The sequence below is a fragment of the Thamnophis sirtalis genome, unplaced genomic scaffold, assembly GCF_051295495.1.
Source record: "Thamnophis sirtalis isolate CommonGarterSnake01/CBP01778 unplaced genomic scaffold, rThaSir2_p1.2 scaffold_5, whole genome shotgun sequence".
Taxonomy (NCBI): Eukaryota; Metazoa; Chordata; class Lepidosauria; order Squamata; family Natricidae; genus Thamnophis; species Thamnophis sirtalis.
In genome coordinates, this window is record NW_028261385.1 from 42,205,020 (window position 1) to 42,218,833 (window position 13,814).

The 13,814-nt window shown below is 39.6% G+C and overlaps 1 protein-coding gene across 1 annotated transcript in view; it reads left to right on the forward strand.

Annotated features, from left to right (window-relative positions):
* Positions 1 to 1,537, forward strand: part of ADGRV1 (adhesion G protein-coupled receptor V1) — a 232,189-nt gene extending 230,652 nt beyond the window's left edge. The window contains exon 89 of the mRNA XM_087715712.1: positions 1,123 to 1,537. Coding sequence (XP_087571838.1) covers positions 1,123 to 1,241 — 119 coding nt within the window. The 3' untranslated portion in view covers positions 1,242 to 1,537. The remainder of the gene's footprint in view (positions 1 to 1,122) is intronic.
* The last annotated feature ends 12,277 nt before the right edge of the window (positions 1,538 to 13,814 follow it).

The following is a 13,814-nucleotide window of genomic DNA, read 5'->3' on the forward strand; positions in this document are numbered from 1 at the left end:
ATGTTCACTCAGGCAAAGCAATCAGTTGGTGTCACTAGAAGAGATAATGTGGGGGTGGGGAAAAGCAACTTCTCCACCTTCTTTTGTTCATGAAGAATTCAATCTATGATAAAAAAAAATGTTTATTCCATCGTCCTAAAAAGTTATGCAAGAAGAACTGTACCTTTATGGAGAAAATATGGAGGCATTATACTGATAAACCTACTCATTTTGATTAATGTTGGTTCAAGAAATCTGCCCACCTAGTACAGGGTTAGGTCAGCTTTCTAAAGTAGCATAATTGTAAACTGTGATGTCATTGATGGAGGTCCTGTCCCTCATCATGTAGATGCTATTTTTGTGAGGAACTCCACTAGCAATTGGTGAGGTGCACGGGAAAAACCCAAAGAAGCAACCATCATGCTTAGTTTCTTTTCACACCTTGGAGATTTACGTGTATATTTAATAATGTATAGACTTTTAAAGACATACAATTTCATGAAAGTATACAAAAATGACTCTTAAAGGACATGAAGCATAGAGGTTACATGAAGAAATAGAATGCTGTGTGTGAGAGAGGGGGGGGAGAGGGAGGGAGAGAGAGAGAGAGCATTCATATAAATTAAGACTGGAGTTTAGCTATACAATCTGAATGATGAGTAAAAAATATTAAAATATCTAACAGAATTCTGGAGATTTGCAAACCTTACCCCTAATATAGTCATCTTACGTCTTTAAATGTAATGAAGGCAATATTGCAGTAGTAAAATTAAATATGTAAATTCACAGTACTTAATGTGATATTTGTAACTGTGGTTTATGGATTAAAAATTCAGTAAGGTAAATTATAGTTAAGAAAGAATGATGATTCAGATGTGAACTAGAAACAATTTATTATGGCCTAAAATGCTTTAAATTGGAGGAATTTTCTGTATTAATTTTAACAAGAATTTAGCTTTTATAAGCCAGCCACATAATTTTGATATAATTGAATTTTGTATAATATGTTACTAAATCCAGCCAGAATAATTAAACCACTAAGAAAGCTGATGTCATCACCAGAATCAGATAAGCGTATTCTGTGGAATATATGGTCTTGTTTTCAAATCTCAGAAATATTCTGCTTTCCGTTTTGTGTTTCAGGTGCTGGTCTCAACATCAGTGACACTGAATCATGTCATGGCAGCCTGGATGGAAGTACAATAGCTAATTCCCAAATTGTTGAACTTAGAAGAATACCTATAGCAGACACTCATCTCTAATCTTTCATCTTGTTAACATGCTGTACTGCGTTCTGCTTTTTGTACACGTGTTTTCTTTGAACAACAATGAAAGAATCTCACTACATATAGGTCTGTAACAGAATGCTGTGAATTATATGATTAAAGAATTAACAAGTTTTGTTTTTTAAATGAAATAACCTTCTAATTTTTTTTACAGTAAGCTATAAACAACTCATGTTTTAAGCCATTAATGTAGATGAATCTATTCTATCAAGTTAACTAATTTTTAAAATTAACTCCTATGTGTATTTCTGTTTTAATAAAAAAAATATATATAATCAGTTTGATGGAGATGGTGTGTTTATTTATGTGTGCTTGACCAGGAAAGATTTGACGGTTATTAAGCTTCAATTTATTTTATTCCTATAGATATTTGCTTTGTTTTCTTTTTTTTCCTCTTTGCCCACAACAAAGTATTATTTTACTTTCCAAGCAAGAGCGAACATATTATAATCAGAAATTCACATGCAGAGATGTTAACCCCACATACAATTTGATAACACATCTCCCAGTATGAACTAAGATGGGAGTAAAAAGTATAGTTTAGAACTCCAGGAGAGTACAGAGTTATTCTCAAGCTTCTTCATGGATCATAAATTGTGACAAGCAAGGCTGCTAAGCAAAGCCCCTGATCTAACTGCATTTCTCCATTGGTTGGAAATGGTTCTATATAGGAAAGTGTTTCTTCCCAATAGAGTTCAGAAATGCGATTGAACTGGCATACTTAAAATATGTTTATGTAGTAAATGATGACATAGAGTCAAGAATGAATGGTAATGAATGAATGTGTAGCAAATACTAAAGTGAGTAACTATTACAAAAGAAGTGTTCTCAGGCACCTTGGTCACATAGAAAAAGATAGGTAATTAGAGTTAAATTGCAAAACAACTGTATGAAAAAAGAGTGGGAAAGATTCAGGGAAAAACCTAGAAAATGTGTCTGGATTGAGTTGATGAGATCATCAAACAACAAAAGGTCATATGTTTAAAGAGAAAAGGCAATATATGAATCACTATGCAGACAGGGTGGAAGCCAAGAGATTTTTATAAGACTAGAAGTTAAGGAGAAGTGCAATGAATGGCATTGATATAAACTAGGTTTAGTTAGTTTCCCTTTGCTTTTTTATTATATATGGCCTTTATTTTCTTTTGTTCACTGCTTTTCACACTTTGGGCACTTCCCCACAGACATGTTAACGCGTATTCCTCCCATCCTTGAGGCAGCAGAAAAGTAGGTCAACCTAATTTGCACTGCTCCCATGGCCGATCTTCAGATACACAATAAGGAGGCCAGGGAGTGGCATTGTCCTCACGCATGTAATAAGTGGGGATTGAGGACAACAATTGGTGAATGCCCTAATTTTCTTTCCTCTCCTATTCAGCCCCTAGATGCAAGAAAAATAACCACCAATTGCTCCTTGAATGGTGTGGTGGGGCATGGTTGGGAAGTGGGTAAAATCCCACACCTCCTAATCATTATCTTCATATGCCCTATTGAACATTCATCTGGATTTGGTGAAGGACGGGGGAACAGGTCTGTTGATCTGGGAGACTGATAATCTTATCACACGCGCACACACACACACGCACACATACCTGAAACAAACAAACCTTGGGTAGAACCATCAATCTCTTTCCAAATTGCAGTAATCACCTACAGAGTCTTCAAGAATAATTCTTTCTTTAAAGTTCAAGCCTTAACTTCCAGGGACTTTAGAGATCAATATTCCCATGTTAAGGAGGAACAAGCAACTGCCGACCTTCCAGTGGTGTTGGTAGTACTTTCCTCAAATGTCCTGCTTTAAAACTGTTGCCTGCTGGACCAAGAAAAGTTACCCTTTAATACTGGGATGCCAAACTGAAGGCCCAGGAGCCGGAGCCAGCCTGTGGGTGCTTAGATCTGGCCCATGGAGCCACCCTGGAAATAGTGAAGCGTGCTTCTGCCAGTGAAAAGGGAGGCCCTTCCACATGGCCCTCCTGACCTCTGTTTTCATGGGCAGAGGGTTTGAAAAGGCTGTCCCAGCCGAAAATGGAGCTCAGTAGCCTGTTTTTGCTGGCAGAACACTTTGGCCACCACAGCCCCAACATAAGTGACATCATCCTGGCCACGCCCCCTGCCCCCCCCCCCAAGGTCAGACACAACCCTGATGCAGCCCTCCATGAAATCGAGTTTGACACCCCTGCTCTAATATGTTCTCCTACAGACCTAAAACCAAAGCGGTGAGGGCACATTTTAGAAAATCTGAAGCTGAACTATTCTGACCTCTTTCCTTGCAGGGCCCCCATTCCAGCTATTGTTCCTGATCTGCTTTTATTTTGAGTGTAGCTGTTACAACTACTTGCAGATCCTTCTATTCCTTTCCATTTTTCCCTCTTCTCCACTGCCACCATGATACACATCCTGAGACATTGGTATAATACAGGTTGTCCTCGACTTACAACCACAATTGAACCTCAAATTTCTGTTGTTAAGTGAGGCATGTGTTAAGTGAGGTTTTCCCCCTGTTACGACCTTCCTTGCCACAGTTGTTAAGTGAATCACTGCAGTTCTTAAGTTAGTCACGATTGTTAAGTGAATCTGGCTTCCCCATTGACTTTGCCTGTCAGAAGGTCGCAAAAGGGGATTGCATAACTTTGTTACATAGCAGTGGTCATAAGTATGAACTAGTTGCCAAGCATCTGAATTTTGATCACATGATCATGGGGATGCTTTAAACTAGAAAACGGTCATAAGTCACTGTTGTACTGCTGTTGTAACTTTGAATGGTCACCAGACAAACTGTTGTAAGTCAAGGACTATTTGTGATGTTCTGCTGATTGCCCCATGCAAGAGAGAAGAGGGAGAAAGGCAGTATGTACCAATTGTTCTTTGGCATTGGCTGGCAAAGCTTTATCCAGATGTCAGGCCCTTACAAAGCTGTTTTAGCACTGTCATAGTGAGCCATGAATGAAGTGAAAGTATTGCCTGTACAATCAGACAAGTATAGCAAGAACTTTGTGCCATAGTCAACGTAATACTGCTGATGTTCCTTGTCCTGTCATGTGTACAAGCAATGATCAGCCCTTGGGGCGGGGGTTGTAGGAGATAATGAAATCCGCTTGCGATTTGCAGGTACTTGAAAGTCCCTCTTCTGTATGAAATAGCTTCAATGACCTAGACCTAAAGGTACTTCTATGTAATCAGATTGAATTTGGCATTTGTCAATGTGTCTAGGGCTCCTCTGTCCCTTAAAAGACCTTTACACAAACTTTTGTTCTGGTGGAAAATTTTGACACAATCCAGTTCTCTTACTCAATAGCTATGGAAGGAACATTGGCCCAGATAGTTCAGTGGCCTGAAATTCATGCTACAACATGAACTCACCATTAATATTAACAAGAACGACAAACTCCGATATCATTTTCAGTCAAAACACAGAGAACAAACTGCTCTGATATTTTGTCATGGTGCACAATTGCTTTGGTTAAAAGATCATGAAGGCTTTGCCCCTGGTAGGAGTGTGTTGCTGCTTGTACTACACACTGGTAATTTTGCCCAAGATTAGCTGAATAGCTGGCAGTCAGCTTTTAATTTCTCTCGCCTCCTTAAATGAGTCGATCCATCAAGTAAAAATTGATTTCCTGCTATACTAAAATGCCACGAGCTGTTTAAAGACATAAAGAACAAAGAAAGAATTACATAACAACACTTCAAAATGTTGGGTCACGAACCTAACAGGGAAAAAATCCACAATAAAACATTGTCATATGAGTAGATTTAGTGGTACCTTCTGCTGCTGGCTTTCTCAAAAACAAATACTTCTCCTCCAAAGAATCCTCAGGGGATACTTTAAAATATATTTTATTAAATTTAATAAAAAAGTTTATTTCAGGTATGCATAACAAATAATCCAGAGAGTTGTATGTAGATCAAAGTCAACCAAATCACTGGAAATCTTGACTGTTTACAACACAATAGCTCAATACTGCTGTTCATATAATTGTTATACACACAGATTTCATCTACAATTTCCAAGTAAACAGGAGGCATTTGCAATATTTCTAGATTTCTAATCAAATACACAGATGAGGTAAAATTCAAAGTAGAAAATCATAAAACAGTGGCAATAAGGAGAAGCAGCTACAAGACCAGGAAGGACAAAGATGTTGATTCCAATTATTCATACATCTGTTTAGATCAAGGCTGTCAAACTCGTGGCCCATGGGCCGAAAATGGTAGCTCTGACTGTCAGCAGGGAGCGAACCGGTTTGCTCTGACTTTCAGCTGGGCCCACCTGTCCATCCCTGAGCTATACTCACCTATATTCCCTTTTCTGAAGCCCAGCTGATAGGTATGGGAAGGTGATTTCTCTGTAAACTGTGCACACACACACAACATGTGTCAGGCGCGTGTGCAAAGCGAACCAGTTGTTAAACTGATAGAATCACAGCCCTGTCACCCATTGGCCATGCCCACACCCGGTTTAGCCAATGGGGAAAAATTCCCTATACGTCAAGTGACACCACCATGACAATGCAAGTTTGACACCCCTGGTTTAGATCATTCAAACTCTTATTATTCCTTGAAAATAGCCATTCTGGCTGGAGGATGATGAGAGTTGATGATCAAAATATCTGGAAGGCATGCCATTACCTACCACTCTTTTGGTCATATATCCTTCATCATTTGAGACAGTCCAGATGTCTCTGAGTTCTTTTGCACACTTTTCCATCCACATCAATAATTAGGATCCCCTGCCTCCTATTGTATCTGTGGTCTCTATAATACCATGGGAAACAATGACATTTTCAGGTGCTTTTAAAGCTTTCGTGTTAGTCCATGGACACAATTTCCTTTGTCAAGGTGGCACTAGTGTGGAGTTGAATAAAACTCACACAAGGTACTTTTATGCAACTTGGGTGGACCTGAAGGATCACCACATCTTTAAGCTTTCTACTTGAGAACCATAGCAAGAAGCTTTCATTCTGTATGTTTGATGGGGGAAAAAAATATCTGTCCTTATCTGTTGGGAGCAACTTCTGCACTTATTGCTATTATTGTTCCTTTTATTTTCAGGTGAAGATGGCAGATGGATATGCCTATCTCCTGTTACTTCTGTGACATTCTTTTACATAAATTTATTTATATACTACTTTTCAATTAAAAAACACAGAAAATGGTTCATCTGAGAGATATTTGTTTTGCATTTGAGTACATATCTCTCAGAAGCAAATCTTCAGGAAATAGTAACATATGGTCTTTCATAACCCTAAGCTGGAGATGTACATTGGACTGGAGCCACACGACCCTCTGAAAAGTTTGGTTTCCTGCTATTATAATGCAGGAAACCTCAAAAAACAGTGGCTTAAGTGTTGAGCCGAGGTGGCGCAGTGGTTAAATGCAGCACTGCAGGCTACTTCAGCTGACTGCAGTTCTGCAGTTCGGCTGTTCAAATCTCACCGGCTCAGGGTTGACTCAGCCTTCCATCCTTCTGAGGTGGGTAAAATGAGGACCCGGATTGTTGTTGGGGGCAATATGCTGACTCTGTAAACTGCTTAGAGAGGGCTGAAAGCCCTATGAAGCGGTATATAAGACTTATAACTGCTATTGCTATTGCTATTGAACAAGTTTGACACGATGTAAAAAAAAAAGCAAAACAGAAAACCCCTCCCACAACCAAAGGTGGGGTGGAGGAATGAAAATCACAGTCTCTTCAGCTTTGCATTACCGCTTCCTACTTGCAAATTCTTTGCCTGAAATACACATCAAGCAATGTTTCTAATCACCAAAATATTATCTATGCCTTACATATGAATGGGTGAACCATGTCCTTTGCATGCTTCAAAGGAAATTCTTCTTCATGTAACAAATTTGTATTTTAGCACCAATGGTGATCACAGCTAAAGATCATGGGGTTTTGAACAGGATAAATAGAATTAGATAAAATTGTCCATGGGATATTCATGGCCATAGACAATTTGCCTATGCCTACCACACACCAGGGGAAAAGGAACATTATGGGGGCTGATATCTGAGGAACCCAGGTGGCTGTTCTTGGAAACTGGTTGGAGACTTTTTCTGTAGGTGAACAGAATTGGGGTTCCTGGAAACTCAGCAAACATCAATCTCTTGACTGACAATAGATGTTAATGTCCCTGGCATTAGGAAAGCTGAGTGTTACTTCTTTTGATGGATCTGGGCTATTATTTTCCAGAGAATCTGCTTCATCTACCAAGAAAGATGCCTGCAGCGGATTCATGGAAGAAAGAAAATCAGATTAACCCTGTCACTGGTGCTTTAAGATTTAGCCTCCCTCTGTTCTGCAGAATTGCACCACATGCCTCTGCACTGCTTAAAGATGACGTTCCTGTAACAGCAGCCAGACCCACACTTCCTCATTTATGTTCTTTCTCACAGTGTAGAATCTAGAGGTTTGTACATCACTGCTGCATGCTTCATTTATCAAGAAAAATGTCAGGTAAGGAATTGACAGCACCTGGCTATAATCAGTCATCACTTCAAGCATTAGGGAACTACACAAAGTTAATTATTGCCTCTCCATGAAAAAACAACCCATCTAATTTAGTTTAAGATTGCTTAACTTGAACGTTTCTCATTGGAGGTCTTCTCGTGTATATGCCAAGTACTATTCTCTACAAACAAACATAAAAAACCATGGTTTTGCATAGGGCTGGCAGAGGGGAATAACAGTTATTCACCTTCTTTGTTCTTATGAGCTCTAGTTCAACTTGTTCCTGAAAAAAATGGAACAAATTTAGAGCTAGGGCCAGGTTTGGTCTGAATCTCTATAATTATTAACTTTAGTCTAGCTGTTAGGATTACTCAGCAGTTCCAGTGAAGGAAAGACAGGCACTATTTATATGTTGCTCTTTAAGAGAAAAAGTCTACATGTTGCATAGTTGCCTCAACAAATTGTTGGTTGAAGAAAAACATCTGCTTTGGAAATTGACAGGGAGATTTTTTCCCCTCAGCATCCACCCACTGAGGCTTGAGACAAAAATTAGCAAAGGAAATGTCCAAATTCAAAGGAATCAGGACACAGGAAAAACAAATATCAAATTAAATTTCAAAATGAAACTAGAGAACACAAAGTGGAGTTCCCTGAACATTGTTAATGTTCAAAAAAGGGACAATTCTCAGAATGTATTGCTTTTTAACAATACATTCTACTGAAGAGATTCTGCATTTTTAAGATATCACACTTTTTTCCTTTGATAAAGGCTCACTGCCCATATACTATTGATGCTGCCATAGTATTACTCATGCATGAACAAACGATATATGACAGCTGTCAGACTTAACTCTTAAAGAATGATTGATCAATGTTTTGTAGCATTGGACTACAAAAATACAAATAAAAGTTTACAGAAAGCAGGAACATGGCAGACAAATTAGAGATGAGCAACATGTTCAAAAATATCAAACAGAACAGCTTTCCCAAGTTATACATCTGAGGCAGTGAAGCTGGCATGTTTGAAGGTTTGTTCATGTTTTTAAAAACACATTGCTAATAGAAGATTTCCAGGTTCCTGACTAAACCTGTTTATTGGGTTAGGACTGGCTAAAAATGTACAATCCTAACCTCCTCCTTCCTCCACTTGTCAAATTTGTTATCAATTAAACTTTTGCAAAGAAACAGTCCACCCTATACCTAATAATATTTATATTGTATTGCATTCTATTGTAGTGTGGTGCAGTGTATTATATTGCATTGCATTGCATTGCATTGCATTATTATTTCTATAATTATTAGAGATATTTGGTCTAGTGTCAGAGTCAGTTTGGTCTAGTGATTATGTCATCAGGCCAGAAAGTGGGAGAGCATGAATTCCAGTCCCACTTTAGCCATGAAAGCCAGATGGGTAACCTTGCGCCAGTCACTGTCTCTCAGCCCAACACTCCTTACAAGGTTGCTGCCATGGGGAAAATAAGAGCAGGAAGGTGTGTTGGAAATGCTTGCTGCCTTGAGTTATTTGGAAAAATAAAAGTGGGATATAAACAAACAAACAAGCAACCTATTATGGGGAAAAATTACATAGACTTGGAATAGGATGGGGTGGTTTCTCAGCTGCTAAGCAGATACACATTATCAGCCAGCCCCAAGCCTCTTGGGTAGTAGGTCTGTGCATATGGTATTATGCCCTGGCCAGGAGCTAAGAGATTGCATTATCTCTAACAGACAAATAGGTGCTGCTGTTCTTCTTCTTCTGCCTGGACTATGTACAAGGTTTCCTACAACATCTCATTCAGCAGTCCTTTGCTTTAAGGTCAGCCCTGAAACTTGGTGTTCTTCTGAGCAAGGTCCTGTGACAGCAGAGGGATATGACACCAGCAGCACGATCAACAGCCACATCACTGTAGTTGCAAAAATGCTGTCTCAAATTTAACAACAAATGATAATTTTGTTATTTCAATAAAATACCAGTTGGACTGCTAACAACTTCAGTCATATGTAGGGTCTGTCTCAACCATTTCTTTGCTTCTTTATATAGGGCTTGCGTCAAAGCATAGAACAGGATAGTCAGTTGTACATGACAGCTATCATCTACCATTTTACAAACTCACTACCTGAAACTTCGCTTTATAGAAGAAACCATGTTACCTAATTCTTCCAACAGTGGGATTACCTCTCTAGCTTCAGTTCTATGGCAAATAGAGAAAGCCTTTACTTTTTCCCCATGATAAAATGCTTGTGAGATAAGTTATTTCCCAGGTTAAGCTGAGAGATAATTGATGGGTTCAGATTTACTCAAGGGGTATCCTGATTGAAGATGAACTTGAACCTCGATCTTCCATTCCTGAAGACAGATTAGAACCAGTGTCTTCTGAATCCAATTGCCTATTACTAGCTTTTAAAGTATTTTTGGATTATTGGATTAAAAAAATTATTGGATAGTTGACTTGTGCTCAACCTTCTAGAATGTGGGAGGATTGATCATGCTTTCCATCCTTCAAAGGAAAATGTATAGTAAACTTGCCATACATCATTAAACACTTCAGAAAGAATTATAGGACTATATATGCTTCAGGGATGCCAAGCTTCCAAAAAAATTCTCCCAAAAGCAGAGATTATTTTTAAACATAGTTTCTACAGGTATGCAAATTAGAATTCAGATCTGGATCTATAAGAAACAAAGCCAAAGTCTCTCCCTACCTGGCTATCCTCGTAGATATTTGCCATTAATGTGAATCCAGAAAGTTAGGATCTCCTGCTCCCACTCTCTGTATTATAAGGGTGTCAAACTCGATTTCATTGAAGGCCGCATCAGGGTTATGTTTGACGTCAGAGGCAGGGGGTTGGGTGTGTGTGGCCAGGATGGGTACGGCCAGTTTGATGTCACTTGTATGTCACTCTGCCAGTGAAAACAACTTCCCAAGCTCCATTTTTGGCTGCAATGGCCTCTTGAAAACAGAGCTTGGGAGGGCCCTGTGCGGCTCTCCCAAGCTCCATTTTCACTGGCAGAGGCACTGTGGGCCAGTACTCTGCTGTTTCCAGGTCGGCCCCTTGGGCCAGATCTAAGCACCCAGCAGGGTGGATTCAGCCCTCAGGCCTTGGGTTTGACACTCCTGTATTGGATTCTGTTAATGGTGTATTTCCTTAAAAATGCACACATGCTTTTTAATAGCAATATGAACCAAAAGTATTGCATGGGTGCTATATCACATTGCAAACCTATTAAAATACCTAGTTGTTTCTTTTTGCTTCTGCTCTCATTTGCCCTTGGCAATATCATGGGACACACCCTTTTTTTTCTAGGGATTACGATATCTTGCTATTATTTAGGATCAAAAAGGGAAAAAAAAGTTTCTTGCTAGTATCTATTCCCAACCAGTATGAAGTGCTTACTATAACAAATAAGAAAAGTATGCAATGCTGTTAATAGGTTGTGTTAGAAATGAGTAAAAAACAGAAGCTAACATTAGTGATAGTCTATCGTGCAAGACCGGGAGACTGAGTTTAAACGACGCAGAGCCTCTGTGATTCAGAGCCTCTGTGTAATCTTTGATTTTGTCATTTATTGCTGTAGGAAGTGTAATAAAAAATGAGGAAGTATATCATCCCCCATGTTTGTGTTTAACTTTAACATGTTCTCTCTCACACACACACATACACACACACAAAAAACAACCCTGAATTTACTAAGTAAATGTTTAGTTTAAAGCTTTAGCAAAAAATAACTAGCCTGAAAAAGTATGCAATAAAAGAATTAAAATGGTACATATGAGTCATATGCAGGACTGGAAGACTTTGGAGGTTATTGAATCTCCAGTCCTGTTCCAGGATCTGATGACTACAGCGTGCCAAGAGATGGTAATCCAACCTTCAGTTTTCCATCTGAAAAGTTATTGTTTTGTTTTAGGTTTTTTCCTGATTTCCAATCAATCTTATTCCAGTGGTCCATCTAATGGCAGCATAATCCAGCTCACATTTTGCCGTCATCAACTAGGATCACATGGGAGTTTTTGTTTAATGTTTTTACAAAATCAAGATATGTAAGCTACATTATTACAGTCAACTGAAATGATCATTCTATCAAAAAAGGAATTCAGAGTAGTTTGGCATGATCTATTTGTGACAAATCCATTGCCAAGTAATGCTTACAAACGAAGTGCAAAATCCTCTATTTCAAATAATGGTACTGTTATCCGGATCTTTTCTTCTTCCCTTCTTTTTGAAGACAAGAAGAACATTTGTGTTTTTCCCATTCCTCCTTCCTTATGCTCATCTTCAATGACTTCTGAATGGTTTGTCAAAAGGGACCATTCTCAAAGATAACATATGGGGGTCTTTCAAGATTCTTGGACAGAGGTGGGCAACTACCACGACTTTATGACCTGTGGACTTTAATTTCCAGAATTTGGCTCAGGAATTCTGGAAGTTAAAGTCCACAGGTCATAAAGTTGTCATACTTGCCAACCCCTGTTCTTGGAAGTAATTAGTCTAATACTGAAGACTAATTAATTTAATTCATAGTAGCAGTTCACCCTAACCATCTCTTTACTTACTTTAGACTGTCAGTCCCTCCCTTTTTCAAGTTTTCTGCTTTGGGGAGAAGGCTAAAAATAAGTAGGAGTGGTCTGCCTTCCCTCCATCACCTATTATAATTCTGTCTTCTCTAAGTAGCAGATTCACCACTTCCCTTTTTCTTCATTGCATAATTGACATAGCTAACATGTTTTGTTGCTTTGCCTCGCACTCGCAAGCCAAATATATTTTCCTGTTTTACCCTTTTGATTTTCTCTTTTTGCAAAAAATTGACCAAAGATATTTCCTGATATAATTTAACTTATTTAACTTTTTCCTCAGTTAAAAGTCATCTATGCATCCATAACTATATCCTAAGCTGACCTCATTAGAATATGTTCAGTTGTATTTCTGATATCTTATTTGAGAACTTCCCTGTGCTCCTTTTCATTTTAGGATTTACACTTATTACTCAGTGATGGGTTTCAAATTTTTTCACTATTGTTTGGGTGGGTGTGGCTAAGTGGAGGGTGTCATGTGACTAAGTGGATGTAGTCAACTTGATGTCACTCATGCCCATACCCACTCAGTCACACTACCAAGTCACAGCCACATAAAATTTAGGAATTTTTTGGGCATTTCTACCTATCTACCTGTATGCTACCCTCCCTTCGACAGTCACACATGTCACTCCATTTCCCCTCCTTCAGTGGCCCTGGCCCTAGCCCTTCTTCCTCCCCCACCAATGTCTCTTTGTTCTGGCTGCTTACCTTCCTCCCGTGGCGGCTGGTCTGGACTCCGGAAGGCAATCTGACCTCTGGTAGTTTTCGGCGGCCCCCAGCCAGCCACTGCTGCTGGGAGTGGCTTGCAAAGAAACCTCCCACTACCGGAGATCACCGAAAAAGCCACTGCCATCTCCACCCTGTTCTTCGTGCATGCGCACTCCATTGCCTGCAGCTTTGCTCTGCTGAGATTTGCAAGGGGCAAAGCCAGAGCCAGGGAATGGTGCATTCCCATTGGCGACTCTAGGGCCTCAAGGAATGGCTGGGGTTCCAGCCCCTGACCCAAGGTGAGCAGGCAGCATACTTATTTGCTTTTGGTGAGCTGAGCAGAGCTGAGCAGAGGCAACTGGCGAGGCACGTAGCTGGGCCACATGGTGAAGAGAAGGCAACATATATAGGGCTGGGATGGGTGGGGTGAGAGAGCATCAAGTCAAGGGGGGCAGGTGGGGCAAATGAGTGTCGAGTGGTCGGGTGACTGGTTAGAGGGCATGGCCAGCCAGCAGTCGCTACCGGTTTGACAACCCATGACAAATTTCCGCTACCAGTTCGCACGAACCGATGTGAACTGGCTGAATACCACCTTTGCTAGTACTTCTCTAAACCTGTTGAAGTTGAACCTGCTTAAATCTAACATGCATATATGGCTGTACATCAATGTTGTTTTCTGCAGTTATCTTGAATCCTTAAATGTGTAGCTTTTTATCATTTCCCTCAATAAATAGAAATAATGTTTCTGACTCATTTGTTTAAATGGGTTCTCTTTATCTAGTGTTAGGTCTTGTGCAGAGAATCAATTATGTTTTG